General features: G+C 63.4%; 1 protein-coding gene and 2 long non-coding RNA genes across 3 annotated transcripts; 1 reads left to right on the top strand and 2 right to left on the bottom strand.

Annotated features, from left to right (window-relative positions):
- Positions 1-1,054: 1,054 nt before the first annotated feature.
- On the bottom strand, positions 1,055-3,949 carry LOC139037864 (uncharacterized). Its single transcript, XR_011490820.1, has 2 exons — positions 2,691-3,949; positions 1,055-1,487 (listed from the first exon to the last, which is right to left on the bottom strand). It is a non-coding gene; the product is annotated as an uncharacterized lncRNA (long non-coding RNA).
- LOC139037863 (uncharacterized) lies at positions 2,466-16,152 on the top strand. The gene is made up of 3 exons (XR_011490819.1): positions 2,466-2,746; positions 14,241-14,326; positions 14,857-16,152. It is a non-coding gene; the product is annotated as an uncharacterized lncRNA (long non-coding RNA).
- SLC25A1 (solute carrier family 25 member 1) lies at positions 7,762-10,648 on the bottom strand. Its single transcript, XM_070475767.1, has 9 exons — positions 10,436-10,648; positions 10,095-10,202; positions 9,917-10,016; positions 9,695-9,833; positions 9,232-9,316; positions 8,986-9,090; positions 8,777-8,892; positions 8,617-8,690; positions 7,762-8,414 (listed from the first exon to the last, which is right to left on the bottom strand). Exons 1-9 carry the CDS (start codon positions 10,518-10,520, stop codon positions 8,300-8,302), a joined length of 927 nt encoding a protein of 308 aa, XP_070331868.1. The 5' UTR covers positions 10,521-10,648; the 3' UTR covers positions 7,762-8,299.
- Positions 16,153-16,426: the final 274 nt, after the last annotated feature.

The following is a 16,426-nucleotide window of genomic DNA, read 5'->3' on the forward strand; positions in this document are numbered from 1 at the left end:
GAAGGACACGCAGAGCAGCCCCGGCTGAAGGACCGGCCCCAGACCTACGCAGGGCCGCTCCGACGTTGACCCCTTTTAAATTTTGTCTATGATGTAGGTAAAGACCCAACTTTCATTCTTTGCATCTGGATATCCAGTTTCCAGTTGTCCCAGTCCCATTTGCTGAAAAGATTATTCTTTTCCCTGTTGAACTGTATCCCCCTCAACCCAGTTGCAGATCAACTGACCATAAACGTGAGGACTTATTTCTGGATTCTGAGTCCTGCTCCATTGATCTACATGTCTACCCGTAGTTTTTTTTTTTTTTTTTTTTAACTGCTTTATTATTTATTTATTATTGGCTGCCCTGGGTCTTTGTTGTTTTGCATGGGCTTTTCTCTAGTTGCATCGAATGGGGCTTCTTCCTGCAGCGCCTTCTCTTGTTGCGGGGCAAAGGCTATAGGCACGCAGGCTTCAGTAGTTGGGGCTTGCAGGCTTGGTTGCTCCCAGCATGTGGGGTCTTCCTGGACCCAGGGTCAAACCCGTGTCCCCTGCGTTGGAAGGTGGATTCTTATCCACTGTACCACCAGGGAAGTCCTTACCTATACTGTCTTGATTACTAGAGCTTTGCACTTGAGATTGAGATTTGGAGGTTTGAGATTGACAAGTGTGAGTTCTGCAACTTTTTTTTTTCTCAACATTGATTTGACTATTATGGTTCTCGTGAACTTTCTTGTGAATTTTAGGACCAGTCCGTCAGTTTATTTGAAGAGACCAGCTGGAATTTTGATAGAGGTAACATTGAATCTGAAGATCCATTTGGGGACTCTTGCCATCTAAACAACATTAACAATCCATGAACATAGGATTTCTTCCACTTACTTAGATCATCTGGAATTTCTTTCACTAGTGTTTGTAATTTTCAGAGTACACATTTTTTTTTTTCACTTTTTTGATTAAAGTTAATCTTTCAGCATTTTGTTCTTTTGGGGATTATTTTAAGTGGAATGATTTTATTTCATTTTTGGGCTGCTCACTGCAAGTGTATAGAAATACAAGTGATTTTGTACATTGATCTTGTTATCTTGCAACCTGCAGAATTTGTTTATTCTAATAATTTTTTGTGCATTTAAAAGGTTTCTATGTACAAGATAACGGCGCTTATGAACAGAGACTGTGCTTCTCGCTTCACAGCACTACCACCTTCTGCTCCATCTTCCCGCCTGAGCTTCCTGGCCAGTGTCTGTGCGCTCAGTCGTGTCCGACCCTTGCCACCCCGTGGCCTGCAGCCCACCAGGCTCCTCCGTCCATGGGATTTTCCAGGCAAGAGTCCTGGAGTGGGTGCCATTGCCTCCTCCAGGGGTTGTCCTGGTCCAGGGATTGAACCTCTGTCTGTTGCATTGGCAGGTCCCTGGCTAGAACCTCCAGTAAATGGCTGGACAACAACGGGGAGGGGGGCATTCTCATGTTGTTCCTGATCTTAGAGGGAAAGGATTGAGTCTTCATCACTGGCCAAAAAAAAAAAAAAAAGTAGCAATTTACCAATTTAGCAAAGCCTCAAAAGATATTTAAAATGAGTGAGCCGAGTCACACTTCTCGTAATGGTAGTCACTTGCTTTGGACTAATCCTCCAGTGGATAGCAATGATAAACTCTGAACAATATATTTTGAAGACAACCTGGGCACACTGGGTATGAACAGCAGAAACCAGAAGGGGGTCAATGCCAAGGCTGAGGGCCTCAACATCTCTTTTTGGGGGACACAGAAGCACGGGTTGACTATCGGTTTGCACACTGAGAGCAGTGCCTGCTGGGAAGCTGACCAAAAGGGGGGACATGGGTGGTCAACCCGGCAGCAGGACAGAGCCAGGGGAGGGGCGGGGAGGCTCAGCAAGAAGGCACTGGGACAGACACGGTGGCTTCAGATTTCAAGTCTCGAGGATGCAGGCTCCATCCTTGAGTCCCCATGATGCACGTGGCCCCATCACCCAGGGCAACACTCCCAGGTGGACGCAGCTAGGCCACCACTGGGTGCTAACCAGAGACGCAGGATGGGCGAGCTGGGCACTCAAGTGGTCGGGACAGATTCCCAGCCGCCTCCATGATACCACCTGCTGGTCCACAGGGACCCACTGTCCCCCTTGGTAAATGGCCCGCCTCACCACCTGGGTAAACTGCGCCTACACTGCCATCCACGGTGCTAAATGCACACCTGCCCATCCAAGTAAGTGGTCCAACTAGCCTCCCTGACACCCCCCGCCCTCAGAGCTGCCTAAGTACCATGCTTCATGTGGGACGCTGCCCTGCCCAGCCCGACACCTCACCGGTCCTAACACCACCCTCGGCGCTGCTGCCGATGCCCGGCCACCTGGGCCCCACACCGGCCTTCCGACGCCCTCGCGGCCACTTTCCTGGCCTGACCCCCTCTCTCTCTGCACACAGGTCCAATCACCGCGCTCCCCTGCTCAGGATAAGAGGATCAGCCGCTTCTTCCCGGTGCTCCTCCGGCCCCTGGACTCCGACACCTCTCTCTGGCTGCCCCCTCCCTCCCGTTGCCCAGGTGGCACACCAGATCCGCCAGCGGCCCAGCGCTCTCGGCCGGGTCCTGGGGTTCGGTGTGGCCTCCACAGAGCAGCCTTCCCTGCTCACCCCACCTGCCCCTGCCCCTGCCCAACCCCCTCCACGGTCCCAGGGGCTCCTGACCGCCCTCACTTCTGTCTCCCGGACTGAAGAGCAGACCAAGTTGCGTCCAGGACTGGTCAAAACCGGTCAGTGCCAAAGAGGGGGTGGATGGCGGGGGCGGGGCCTCCAGGGAGGGAGGAGGGGGGCGGGAGGAGCACCAGGGGCCAAGGGCCGGGACTTCAGTGCCGAGAAACCACTGGCTTCGGACAGGCAGAGGCTAGGGCGCCAGGCGGGCCCAGCAAGGCCCAGGGCGAGTTTGGAAGTCAGGTCCCGGCACATGCAACGTGCGGATAGAGGGGAGACGGCGAGCACGGTTCTTCTGCCGCCAGGGAGGGTGGAGGCGGCGGAGGGTCCCGGGCGCCGCTCGGGGATGGCGAAGGCGGCCGGGACCCGGCGGGGTGGGGGGGGGGCGCCGCCTCCCCTTTTCCCTGCAGCGCGCACCCCGCCCCCTCCCGGCCCGGCGGCCAGGCCATCAGGACTCCCTGATTGCTTTCTTTCATGCCGGTGCCTTTCTCTGCAGCGAACGCCGGCTAATGCCTCCTTTATCACGGAATTAGGGGATTTAGGGCCCACGGCACAAAGGGGCCCTCGATAGCGGCCATAATCAAGCGCCGATCGGCCGATCTCGAGCGGGCCCGGGAAGAAAGCGAGCGCGGGGATTAGCGCCGCGGGGCCGAGATAGCATCGCGCGGCCGCAGGCTGGGGCCGCCGGGGAGGGCCGGCCGCGCCGCGGAGAAAGGCCGGCTTAGCCGCCGAGCGCCGGGGATTCTGAAGCCATTAGCGGGGATTAGCACCCGGGTTAATCTGCTTTGGCCGTTCAATTGTCAGCGGGCCGCTCGCGTGGTGGACCCTCGGTGGCGTGGCCGCGGGACCTCTGCGGTCCAGCACGGGTGCCGGTCTCGATTTCCCCAGCGGTCACCGGGCCAAGCCTGGCCCCGAGTCCCAGAGGGCGGGATGAACCCCTCGGTCCATCAGACCAACGGGCTCCGCGTGCACTTGGCCCAGAAGGTTGGAGTGGGGCCGGGCTCTTGGCTGCAGCCTGTGCTGGGGATCAGGGCGCACTGGCCCAAGCCCATCCGCGAGGCCCCCGCCCTTCTGGCCAGCTCCTCCTCTGCACTCCCGGCTGGCCCTCAGGTGTGGTTCCACAGCAAGGCACACCCTCCCCACCCCGCAAGGCCAGGGGGCCGGTCCTGCAGACCAAAGGGAGGCTGCCCGAAGCCAACAAGGAGCCCCTGTCTGCAGACCCTCCATCCCTCCCGCGGTCCCACCCCAGGATACGGACCCCAGCCCCGGCGGACGTGATCTCACCGTCTGCCTTCCCAACCCCAATCTTCAGCTCCCTCACAGAGGGGGCCGGGGGGGAGGGCTGTGCAGACCTGGCTCTCATAGGTCCCAGGCAGGCTCTGTCTCTGCCTGGGTTTTCCCGTCTGAGGACAGGGCCTGGCCGAAAGGAGGCGTGGTGCTGGCAGGAGGCCTACTGTGCGGTGTGCTCCTGCCGTTTGCTGGAGGGGCGCGCCCCCGGCCCCACCGACGACGGGTTCTGGGGGTGGGGGACTCGGCGGGGTGCGCCTGCACCACGAGGCTGCCCCGGCCTCCTCCTCCATGGCGATGGGATGGGGCATGGTCCCCGCGCCCTACTCGAGCCTGCGGGTGGGAGCTGGTGCCCGGACTGGAGCTGGCCAGCAGCGGGAGGCTGGCGACCCTCGCGGCCCCATCCCGTGACCCTGTCCCCCGTCCCGTGGCTGGCACTGGGAACTCGGGAGCCAAAGGTTGCAAGGGAGGCAGACACGGGCGCGAGCTCCGGGCCAGCGCGTCAGGGGCGCCCGTGGCAGCGTCCAGCGTGAGCAGTGGGTCGTCGTGGGCGGGGGGGGGGGGGGGGCGATGGCGGTGGCGCCGGACAAGCCCGGAGTGTTGGAGGCTGCCCGACCAGAACCTTGCGAGCGGCCGTCCAGCGACCGGCCGAGCGCATGCGCGGGCCTGCGCTGCCCTGGCGCGCCGTGACACCATCAGCGCGCGCCGTCCGATTTCCGGGCGCCGGCGGCCCCGCCCCTAGCAGCCTCGGCCCCGCCCTGAGGGAGCCAGAGGCCGGCGAGTCGCTCGAGCGTCGCCCGTGATTGGGCCCCGGGGTGGGGCTCCTCCTGCTCGAGCGAGCCTCGAAGGCCATTTTGGTGTCTCCGGCTCTCTGGGCCGAACTTTAGCCGACGGCCCGCGGGCGCAGCCCTTCCCCGGGTCACACAGTTGGGGGGGGGGGGGGGGGGGGAGGAAGTCACCGGGCCGTCGGCTAAAGGTCGAGCGACCGGAGGCGGGGCTCCTGGAAAACGACCGCGGGCCCACCGGCGGCGGGTCCGAGAGCTTGAGCCCGAGGCCGGTTTTCAGCCGGGGGTTGGGCGGCGGCCGCCGCAGGCGTCTGAACAGAGGGACTGGGATGGCCCGTGCCTGTAGGTCACCTCGGGAGACAGCCACTCCTCTGGCCGAGTGGGGTCTCAGGTCCAGGCCCGGCCAGAGGGGAAATAAATGGGTGTGGCCAGCCCGGCCGAGGAAACAAAAACGACCACGGTTGTGGTGGGCGGGGTGGGATCAGGGCCTGGCCCAGTCTACGCAGCGGAGGTTGTTCTCGGGTAGTCTCAGGTGGGCGTGGAAGGAGGCGAACTACCGGGCCACGGCCCGCCGTTTTCTCCTTGGGACACCCGCTTGGTCGGCCTAGGCCACGTCTGTCCGCGGTCCTAGCTATTCCCTGTGATCCTCCCGCGGTCCTTTTGAGCCACTTCTCTGCTGTGGCCGCCTCTGTCTCTCCTTGGCCCTGTTCCCAGATCGTGAGGAGGCAGGTCCTCAGACCTCTGGATTCTGTGCAGAAAATCTGAGAACACGTAGGAAGTAGAATGTCAGTGAGGAAAGTAGTCTGGCATTCTCAGCTCTGATTGTTTGCTGTGAAGGCTGAGGACAACCTGAAACAGAATTCGCTTTGTTGGCTGAAAGGGGAGAGACCAATTTGTCAGGAGCGATTCTGTGTGTGTACTAAACTCTGATTGCCATTCATCACCTACACAAGGACAAGGAGAAACCTAGGGGATCCCTGTAGGGTAGTGGGGGAGGGGAGGGGAGGGTTCAAAGAAGTAGGGCAGGGGGCCCTGCCTAGAGTGGGCGTAGGACACCCCTCCTCAGCCACACAGTGATGAGATGGGGCTGCAGGTTGGCCAAGACCTGCCTCCGGAATGGCCACCATCTCACCCTTTGCTCCTTTGGCCTGTCTCTGAGGCCATTGTCCTGGGCACATTTCCTGATGACCCCAGGCTCAAGACGATGCCAGGTGGTGAAGGTTGCTTAATGCTGAGTGGCTTCCAGCTGGGCTCAGACGTTTCTGGCTGTGGGCCGGATACCTTGACCCAGAGTCTGCACTCAGCTCACAACTCCTCTGATAATGCAGGCACAGCTGCACCCAGGGTTCTCCCCGGCCCTGGCCTGTGTGTCTAGGTTGGCCGGGGTGGGGTGGGGGAGAACCACACTGGAAGTGGAGTTTTTTGCCTCTCAACTGCTCAAAGTTCTGTCCACGTCATTCTGCCCCTTGGCCCAGTGCTGCAAGGGCAATGTCGCCTGCCATCAGCTTTCTAGATCTTGATTAGGTGCACTGGGCTTTCTTCTGCAGACACCTGCCTGCCCCTCTAGCCACTCTCCACTGGCTCACTTCCCTCGGCTTTGCTGACGTTGTCTCAGACAACGCCCCACCCCCACACCCCAGCCCTGCTTCCCTCAGGACTTAACTGCAGGAACTGAGGCTTCGATGGATCCCACCTTCTGTCAACAGGTGGAGTAGGTGGGGGGCAGGTGGCTTCTCCAGGCTCAGCCCCAGGGGACTCGGGCTCAGGTCCATCACCTTTTCTGGCTGGGCTCCCTGCTGTGGCACAGGTCCCAACACTTTCCTTCCGGCTCAGTGCAGCCCAACTCCCTCCTTATGAAAGGAGATAGGGACAGGGCTGGGGGTGCTTGTAGGCAGTCAGTGAGCAGATGCCACTCCTAGAGGTATTTCGTGGCAGAGTCCCCTCAGGGCCCAGCTCTGGGGCTCTGCCACATCTAGGAACTAGCTGGGCCCCCGAGCCCCTGCTAAATTTCCCTGAGGGCTCTCTCTGCAGAGCGTGTTCTAAACACCATACAGACACTACAGCACTCCTCATAGCCCACGGGGCTGGGTTCATTCTGCAGTTGGGAAATGGGAGTTTAGGTGGCTTGCCTCAGCCTGTGAGCAGTCAAGCTTTGTTGCCAGGCCCCCTCTCCTCCCTCTCCTGAGAGGGCACACTGTTGGTCCTTGCATCCCTCAAACCCACCCTTGATCCCCAGATCTACCCGACTCCAGGGATCCAGGTGCTGTGGGGGCTCTCCCTGAAGGGAACAGCTCTAGGAGTGGGACTTGACTGCTAGTTGAGCCAAATCCACTGTGTGGCTTTTGCTGAGGAGTCACTTGGACCGGAAGGCCCCTCTGCCCCTCACAGCCTGGGGCACCTCCTCCACTTGGCTCGCAGGTGGAGGATTTCCAGCCAGATCTGAGCCAGGGGGACCCTCCGGTTCAAGGCTCTCTGGCCCCTGTGCTGGGCTGGGCTCCCAGCTGTGCCTGGGCCCCGGGGGAAGGTGGGCTTCAGCAAGGGGGACCCTTACTCTGAGGTTCAGTGCTGTGGGGTGAGGGCCCCAAGTACCCACTGCCTCCCAGCCTCGGTGAAGCATTAAGGGCCTCCTGCTCAGTCTCGGCACCAGAAAATGGTCACTCCAAAGCAGTTCCTCATGAGCAGATCACTGGGAAACCATGGAGTGAGGTGGGCTGGGCCCCCAGCTGCAGGGTGGACAAGAGCCCAAGAGCCCCTTCTCCAGGCCTGACCACCTGCTGCCTGCCAGGTGACCCCAAGGACATGCCCTCTGGCTCTCCTGCAGGATCTTGCCTCCTGGTCATAGGCAAAGTCTGGCACCAGGCATTCCCGGGGGTTGGCGCCAGGCCACAGCTTGCTTGCCCACCAGCCCGCCTGGCCCCCTGGCGGTGTCCTCGGTGGAGTGGGCCTGCCCTTGGCAGAGGCGTGGGCACCACTGCCCACCTACACGTGGGCTCACAACAGGGACAGGAGGCTGCAACAGGATCCGGTTTATTGCCTTGGAAGGGTGGTCCTGAGAGTGGCAGGTGCCACCCTGTCCCGGGCGGAGGGAGGGCCCGAGGGCCATTAAGGCCAGTGGCGGGAAAAGCGGGGGCCACGCAGCCCCTGGAATGCAGTGAGGCCAGGCTGAGGCCCGGAGGCAGCTGTGGTGGGCCGGGGCACTGCCCCTGCTGCCCAGGGTGGAAGGCACCGGGCTGGGACGTGACCCCGGCCACATGGGCACCCCGGGAAGTGGGGCACAGGGTCACAGCACATGAAACGACACGGGCACACAAGCACGTGGACAAGTGGGCACAGATTCACAGGCCAGAGGGACACCCAGTCTCAGCTGGACACACAGACACTGGTGGTGGTGGTGTACAGGCCACAGAGGACGTGTGGACCCGACGGCCAAAGGGGACACCCAGGCCATGGAGTACGCGGGACAGGGAACAGGCCTTTTGGCACGACTGCACTGGAATTGTAAGAAGGGAGCGCCGGGGGCAGCCCGCACACAGACCCCAGGGCTCAGTCCGTCTTCCACACTTTGTTGAGAAGCTTCACCACCTCGTCGTAGATGATGAACACGATGGCCACGTCCAGGCAGACCCTGCCGAGGCGCGGGACAGTGCCCTTGTAGAACCTGGGGAGGGAGGCAGTGGAAGAGCAGGTGAAGGCACGGCTCTGGACAGGGCGGGGGTGGGGGGTGGAGCAGTCAGAGATTGAGGAAGCAAGAGCGACCCTTTTGGGGATGCCCAGAGAGGGGGCACCGGGGTGCTGGTGGCCCAGGCGGAAGGTGGGGAGGGCCTGGGTGCAGAAGGCAGCGCTGCCCCTCGCCCACTCACGCCTTGAGTCCCTCGTTCCTCAGGATCTGCAGGCCGCAGTCCCACGTGTTCCGGTACTTGTGTGCCTCCAGTCCCTGCAGGACATCAACAGCCAGGAGCCTTGGTAACCGGTGCCGCCCCAGGCCCCGCCCCACTCCGCCCCTCCCCGCCCCGCCCCCACCTGCATCCTGGTCTTGATCACATCCAGTGGAGTGTTTCCGAAGACACTGGCTGCACCCGCGATGGCTCCGAACACACCAGTGATCAGCGGGTTCATGGGCTTGTTGGGGTTGTCCCCTGGATGGGGGTGAGGGCTGGGGTCAGATGGGGACAGCGCGCGAGGGCAGGGTTCCAGGCCTGGAGGGGGGGGGTCTTGGGGCGCAAACACACCTCGGTACCAGTTGCGCAGGGAGGTCATGACGAAGAAGCGGATGGCCTGGTTGGATCCCTGCTTCAGCACGGTGGCCGTGAGACCTTGGTACGTCCCCTTCAGCCCTGGGGCAAGCAGGCACGGCTGTCACACCGACGGCCTCCCGGACGGAAGCAGGAGTGCCAAGGCAGGAAGCGCCGGTGGCGGCTCTGGGCAGCCTGGCCCAGGTCCCTGACCCCACCAGAGGGCAAGGCCGAGTGGCTCACCTTGTTCCCGCACGATCTCCCTGACCCCGTGGAAGAATCCTCGGTATTTGGGACTGGCAGAGGTCTGGTCATGGATGAATTTCACCTGAGGAAGAGGCAGCAAGGCGCTGGCTCCCAGGGGTCAGGGCACGGGTGCCCCTGGCCGCCTTACGGAGAAGCCTCTGCTGTTATGTTTACTAGTTTTTCAAACAACTTAGGCAGCAGACACGTGTTACCTTGTTTTGTGCTCCTAAGTTTTTTAAGGCAGTGTTATCTTCCCACTGCCTCGAGGATACAGTCCAGCCCCCAGGAAGCTCTTCCGGTGGGCTTACGGCGCAGGGCTCCCCAGGCAGACCCCTGCCCACCTCGACGGTCTCCGCGGGGCAAGACCCCTGCCCACCGCGACAATCTCCGCGGGGCACAATGACTCCACCCCGCCGCCCAGTGCTGTCTCACGCCTTGTCTCCTACGGGGATCTGCCCACCTTGATGGTCTCCATGGGGCACACGACCACTACGGCCTCGGCCACTCCGGCGCCCAGGCCGCACAGCAGCCCGCGCGTGCTGTCCAGTCGTCCCTGGGCGTCCCGCATGTGGTTGCTGAGAAACTCGAACGTCCCGAACCTGGAGCGGGAGGCTGAGGCGTGAGACGGGCCGCCGCGGGGCCAGGGCTCGCTCCCTCCCTCCCGCGGCCCGAGCCGCCTCACCTGACGGCCGCCTTGGGGATGGAGCCGTAGAGCAGGGAGCTGAGGCCGCGGTACAGGCCCAGGACGCCATGACTGCGGACTGTCTGCCGTACGCAGTCCCCTGGGGGAGGGGGCAGTCAGCGACCCCGCTGGCCCCAGCCGGCCGGCCCGCCCGCCCGCGCCGGCCGCCCCCACTCACCGATGCCCCGGTAGCGCGGCGGGTGCGAGCGCTCGTCCAGCTGCAGCTGCGTCTTCACGTACTCGGTGGGGAAGGTGATGCAGATTTCGATGCCGCCCGCCAGGCCGCCTGCGGGTAATGACCGGGACCCGGACGGCACTGAGACCCCTCCCCCGCCAGGATTATGCCCGCCGTCCGGGGACCGGGCCCGCGCCTCCCCCTCCCCCGCGGTCCCGGCGGGACGCCCGGGGGGCCGTGCAGCGGTGGCCGCGCCTGCCCGGAAGCGCAGCGGAGCCGGTACCCCGGGCCCGCTAGGAAGCGCAGCGGGGTCAGGGTCCGAGTGCGCGGTGCGCGCGCCCCACCTGCCAGGATCGCCTTCCCCGGGTGAGTGAGTGCGGCTTTCCCGGGCGCGGGCGCGGCGGCCGCCAAAGCGCGGGGTGCGGCCATGGCGGGCGGGCGGGCGGGGCGGGGGCCCGGCGGCGGCGGTGGCCTCGGGTCCGAGCTCTCGCGCTCAGTCGCGGCGGCGGCGGCACCGGTTATGGGCCCGGGCGGAGCCGCCGCTTCGGCCCAAGGCTCCGCCCCGCGTGGTCCGAGCCCGGCTCCGCCCCGCCGGCCCGCCCCGAGCTCGCGGGAACTTGAGGCCGGGGGCCCCTGCGGTCCAGCCAATGGCCGCGCGGGCCTTCCCGGCCCCGCCCCGAAGACCCGCCTCCGGCCGGACGGCCCCTCGGCCCAGCCAATGGCCGTGCCGTCCCGCCCCGAGGACTCGCCCCCTCGTCAGGAGGGCGGGGCCTCCCCTCACCCCATGCACCGCGCGATCGCCGCGCCCCCCAGGGCTCGGGGCTCCGGGCGGCGCGCACGGGGAGTGCAGGGCCCCCCCCTCTCGCGCCAGCCGCGACGGGAAGCGGGGACACGCCGACTTTCATTTAACGTGCGGGGCTCACACGCTGCCTAGTGGGTCCCAGAGGGGCAGATCCCCCGGCGCGGAGTGGGCAGGCCGCCCTGCCCCTGGGCCCGGGAGTCCTCGTGTTCTACTCCCCAGGAGGGAGGACTCCAGCCAGAAGCCTCGGGGGTCGGAGTTCACCTCCCGCGAACAGTCCGTGGCCACCCCGGGCTTCGGCGGGGCCACCACTCACTGGGCCCCAGCAAAATGAATTATGTCCGGGCGGCCCCCACCCCCGGGTTCTCTGTGCTTCCTGGTGACGCGCTCCTTGGGGAGGTTAGGGACCCGCAGAGGGCGAAGCTGAGCCCGGGAGCCAGCGGGGGAGCCGGCAGGCAGGGCCCGCAGCGGGCCTGCGGTCAGCGGAGGCGAGAGAGAGGCCGGGTGGTGAGCAGACCTCCTGCTGCCCCCGAGCGGCCAGGGGCCCAAGGAGCAGGGCGTCAGGCCAGTCCTAAGCACACAGAAGCCGCAGGGACAGGGGCCTTGTTGTGGAGCGCCCCCGCCCCCCAGGCACAGACTGAGCTGAGCCCGCTGGGTCCAGGGGTGTCCGTCAAAATAGTACAAAACAGGTTGACCTTCGTGCCGGGCAGGCAGGACACGCAGGGGGAGGCCTGAGGCTCGCAGGCTGCCTGCCCACACTGCTGGCCAGGGTCCCCCCTGCAGCCTCTGTGCAGGGGACACAACCACCCTCTCTGCTTGAGGGCACGTCGTCCAGGCAGCTGTCCAGAGCAAGGCCAGCGAAGCCTTGCTGCACGAGGGGCTGGAACATGCACACTTGCAGCTGGGCAGCTGCTGGGCCCAAGGGTCAGCGACAGCGAAGGCGGTGCCGGCCCAGCAAACCTGGAGCATTGACCCTTCCACAGCGGGAGGCCTGACCCACCTGGAGCCCAGCTAGGGGAGCGCAGAGCCAACAGCTTCCCCACTCTCCTCCCAGTCCCACCCCAAACCCCCGGACAGGGGGCCAGGGGCTACCAGTTGCCACCTACCATGCAGAAGTGGGGTGGGGCCTCAGGCTCTCTGGGGCGCCCAGTCTGTCCATCTGCGAAGACGGGGGGAATGCTGAGTGCCTGTATGACAGGCTGTGTGCGTGCCAGGGGCACGCAGGAGCCTGCGGCTCACGCGAGAGGGAGAGCGGAGGAGGGGCGCCCAGGGTACCCACCATGACGTCCGTAACCAGGCAGAGACGGGGTGGCGGCCTGATGAACCCCAGCCTCCGCTGCGGTCTTGGGCCTTCAAGCGGACACCAGGCCACCAGGGCACCGGAGCAGTGGCCTTTGACCAGGGGCCACAAGTGCAGCACTGTCCGCCTTCAGCCAGCCCAGGCCACCCACCCCTCCTGACACTAGTCATCTGGGGTGGGGTGGAGCGGGGTGAGGAGTGGCTGAATGGACACACAACGTGTTCTCGGGACAACAGCAGCTATGTGTCTGGGATCCCACACACGCACAGGGTGAGGAGACTCGCGTGACCGGCGTGTGCCCAGGTCCAGGAGGAGCTGGCCAGCCAGAGCAGAGCCAGCCCCGCCCTTCCTCCACAGGAGCTGCACCCACAGCCACCCCCCCCCCCGACCCGGTGAGCTGGCTTGGGGGGGGTGTTCCCAGGGGGTGTAGCTTCACCAGGCGGGAGGCCCGGGGCCTGGGTCGCCACTGGCAAGTGGGGGCCTGGCCTTCTTGTTGGGGCCCCTAAGCTCGTCCCAGACCAGCTCCTGTCCTGCTTTCCAGCCAGTTCCCCTTTAGTCTCCGCAATCACTGGTGATAACCCTGTTCCTGACGTTCAAGCCCCAGAACAAACAGTCCACCTGGGCTCCCGTCACCCCATCGCCCATCCACGTGCACACGGGGCTGGCCCCCCACCTCCCGCCATGATCAGCACCAGGCCCTCACCTCCGGCCCTGCATGAGCAGCGTCCTGCTGCAGTGACCCCTCTTGGAACACTGGGCAAGTCCCTCCCTCGCACGTCCCCCAGTCCTGGCCCCTGGATTTCTCCAGGAGTCACCTTGACAGTCCTGCTCTACGAAGCACTCTGGCTCCTACCCTGCACACGTCACCCCCTCCAAACACTGCCCCCTGTCTGCCAACATTGCCGAATGCGGATTTGACCCAAGAGGCTTTTCTGTTTTACCCAGTGATAACCACTGTCTGGAATAATGCCCGCCACACAGTAGGGGCTGGAACGTTTGCTGAACGGCAAGTGTTTCACATACCAGCCTCAGGGTGCCTTAAACACCCTCCCTGGTTGCTTTACAATTTTTTAGGACTTCTGCATGGCAGGAAAGCACCTCTCACCGGATCTCGGTGGTATCCACCTGCACAGGCCCCAAGCCCTGCGACTCTTTAAGGCCCCTCCAGACTTGTGCCCCCGTTGCTGGGGGGAGGCTGGGGCTCGGGGTCCATGGGGAACACTGCCCAACAGCCCCCTCCCCAGGCTGCCTGGACCAGGCTGCCCCCGTGACCACAGCCCTGTGCAGGCCCATCACGCCAGGCACGCACACTGCGGCGTCTCCCGGCCAACTGTCCAACGCTGAGTCCGAACGCAGCACCCGTGGGAAGGCCCCACCCTCCCCAAGCTCTCGGGTCTCCCTCCTGGACTTGGGCACGGCCCCCGTCCCCAGGGCCCCGCGGGGGTGGCTGTGACTGTCATCACCAACCCAGTGGTCTCAGCACGTCGCCCAAAGGTGGTCCCCAGGGTGGCCCCCTGGGCACCGACTGGGCTCCTGAAGGTCCAAGGAGCCGAGAGAAGGGAGGGCACCTCAAAAGCCCAGGCCTGGCCGGCGACGGGGCGCAGGCTGGCTCAGCTACCTGTCCGCCACACGACCCCCATGCCTGCAGCGCTGAGCTGCTGGCTCCACACCCAGCAACATGGGCTCTGGCCAGAGGGGGACTGGATGCCTACATGGAGACATCCCCAGGGCAGAGCACCGCCGGAGGCGGAGGGCCGGGCCTCGGAGCATCCCAGCCAGCCGGGCCCCACCGGCTCCGGGCTGGGTCCCTGCACAGGGACCACCAGCTCCGGCACTGTCCCACGCGGCTCCTGAAGGAGTGGATGCTGGGGCTGCACGAGGCTGGGGGTCGGAGCCCCCCGCTGACCCGCAGGTCCGGTTGGTGGGCGGAGCCGGGCGCAGCGTCTGCGCTGAGGATGATCTGAACGTGCTTGTGCCCCGACTCGGCCGCCCACAGACGCGCCAGCAGGAAGCCAAGAAAGAGCCCCTTGTCCTCTCTCTCTTTTTTTAGAGCTATGTTTTATTCTGCGGAAATGTTTAGGATTTCAAGTCTGGAGACGGCATCCCAAGAAACCCTGAGAGAGCTGCTGCGAGCAGGTGAGGACAGGGAGCCAGGTTAGAGTCTGTAATGAAGGGCAGGGAGGCTGAATGTCTAAAGATCATTGTGAATGAAAGAAAACCAGATAACCAAGTTAGGGAATTTGGCTAGCACTTTTCCACACGTGGGAAGATGCAAGAGCCTGGAGCCCCTTGTCCCTGGGCAGGAGGAGGCTTCTGCTTCAAAGGCCCCCGTGGGGCCACTGGGGTGCCCATCTTGGGGTGACCTGGAGAGCCCCCCACCAGCATAGCCTCCCCACTCCCTGCCCGAGAGGCAGGAAAGACACGGAAAAGGCATGGTCTCTGCTCGTGTTTTCTGCATGAGGTGTCACCAGCACCCTGGGGACCCTTGTGGGCATGCACGTGTACACACACAGGGCACACGCTCTCACACACACACACACACAGATAGGGCCACGCTGTCACCCTCCCTCTGTTCACTCTGGACAGCAGAGCAGGCGGACTCCGGACACCTACACTGTGTTAACTAAAGTCTTGCTACTGACCAATGCTTGGTCTTCACATTCTAGTACCCAAGGCTTCAGACGTTCACTGATGCGAAGTCGCTGCACGTCTTCACAAGCATTTCCGACACGCAGGATCCTGGGCAGAGGGCTTCACGACCCGCCTGCGTGCTCAGCACAGAAGCCAGTGAGGTGACACCACCTCAGACATGGCTTCACGCGTGGGCGTCACATGTACACTGATGCACACGTGTTCCGTCCTGTCTGACTCTGTGTGACCCTGTGGACTGCAGCCCACCAGGCTCCTCTGTCCATGGGATTCTCCAGGCAAGAGTCCTGGAGTGGATGCCATGCCCTCCTCCAGGGGAGCTCCCCAACCCAGAGATCCAACACTTCTCTCCGGCATCGGCGGGCAGATTCTTCACCACTGAGCCACCTGGGAAGCCTCTGCCTGCTGATAAGTTCCCTGCTATGAAGACAATGCCTGGAGCCGCTTAACCGACATAGGAGTTCCCCGGCCAGCAGCCATATCTGGTCTCATCACATCTACTCCTCAGTCTGCAACCACCCGGCTGAGGACCCGGCCCCCTGCCTCCTGAGGAACCGGCCGCAGTCCCAGCGGCCACATCTGGCGGGGGCCCAGAGGTCAAGTCTGAAAGCCCAAGCTCTTAGTGAACAGCCTTTACACAAACATGAAGTATCTTGAGTGCTCGATCAAGAACTCCGCCCTTTTAAACGCTGGGGCGGCCTCCGTGTGACTCCGCCCTGTGCCCTCTGACCTGCGCCCTCTGACCCGTCCCGCGGGCTGCCAGGGCGCGTCTGGCTCTCACACACGGTGCTCCCGCTTCCTTACACGTTCTGTCATGTTTTCAGGATGAGCTCATCAGTTGCTGCAACGTTTTCCGTCAAATTCCCTCGAAGCCTTGCTGCGTGGGGTCTCCCGAAGAGGATGTGTGTCCACCTCTCGCAGAATCAGAGGGGAGAGGGCACTGCCTGTCAGCAACCGTTTTAAATGGAAGTCCTCGGACGTCCCTGGGGGTCCAGTGGTTGAAGATCCACCGTACAATGCCGGGGACGCCGACCTGACCCCTGGTGCCACGGGGGAGCTCAGCCCACACGCTCCAACTACTGAGCCCAAGTGTAGAGCCGGGGCCGTGAAGAGAAGCATCGCAATGAGAAGGTCACGGGCCGCGACCGGAGAGGAGCCTCCGATCACCACGACTAGAGAGTTGTCTGCACTCACAACTAGAAAGGGCTCCCCACTCATCACAACTAGAAAAAGGCCACGCGTGGCAGTGAAGACCCAGTGCAGCCAAGGATAAGTAAATTAATTTAAAAAAATAAACTGAAACCTTAACTGAAGGATTTTTTTAGACATGACTTTTTGCTAAAAGCCACGCGAAGGCAGGCTTGCCAAGGCCTCTGACCCCACGCCCAGCACCAGGAGGGCACAGGGCTGGCTGGGGCCCCACAGCTGTGCTCACCCCTGGGCTGACGGGGCGCCCCCGCCACGTCCCGCAGGCCCCACAGCTGTGCTCACCCCCGGGCTGACAGGGGCGCCCCCCCACCGTGTCCCGCAGGCCCCACAGCTGTGCTCACCCCAGGGCTGACGGGGCGCCCCCTCCACGTCCCGCAG

Source organism: Odocoileus virginianus, chromosome 12 (genome assembly GCF_023699985.2).
Source record: "Odocoileus virginianus isolate 20LAN1187 ecotype Illinois chromosome 12, Ovbor_1.2, whole genome shotgun sequence".
NCBI lineage: Eukaryota > Metazoa > Chordata > Mammalia > Artiodactyla > Cervidae > Odocoileus > Odocoileus virginianus.

Excerpts from the sequence above, each read along its gene's own strand:
- SLC25A1 (XM_070475767.1), bottom strand. The coding sequence starts at position 10,520 with ATGGCCGCACCCCGCGCTTTGGCGGCCGCCGCGCCCGCGCCCGGGAAA. Across the intron at positions 9,317-9,694 it reads GCCCCATGGAGACCATCAAG|GTGAAATTCATCCATGACCA; the intron begins GTGGGCAGATCC and ends CCTCTTCCTCAG. Across the intron at positions 8,415-8,616 it reads AGGAACGAGGGACTCAAGGC|GTTCTACAAGGGCACTGTCC; the intron begins GTGAGTGGGCGA and ends CTCCCTCCCCAG.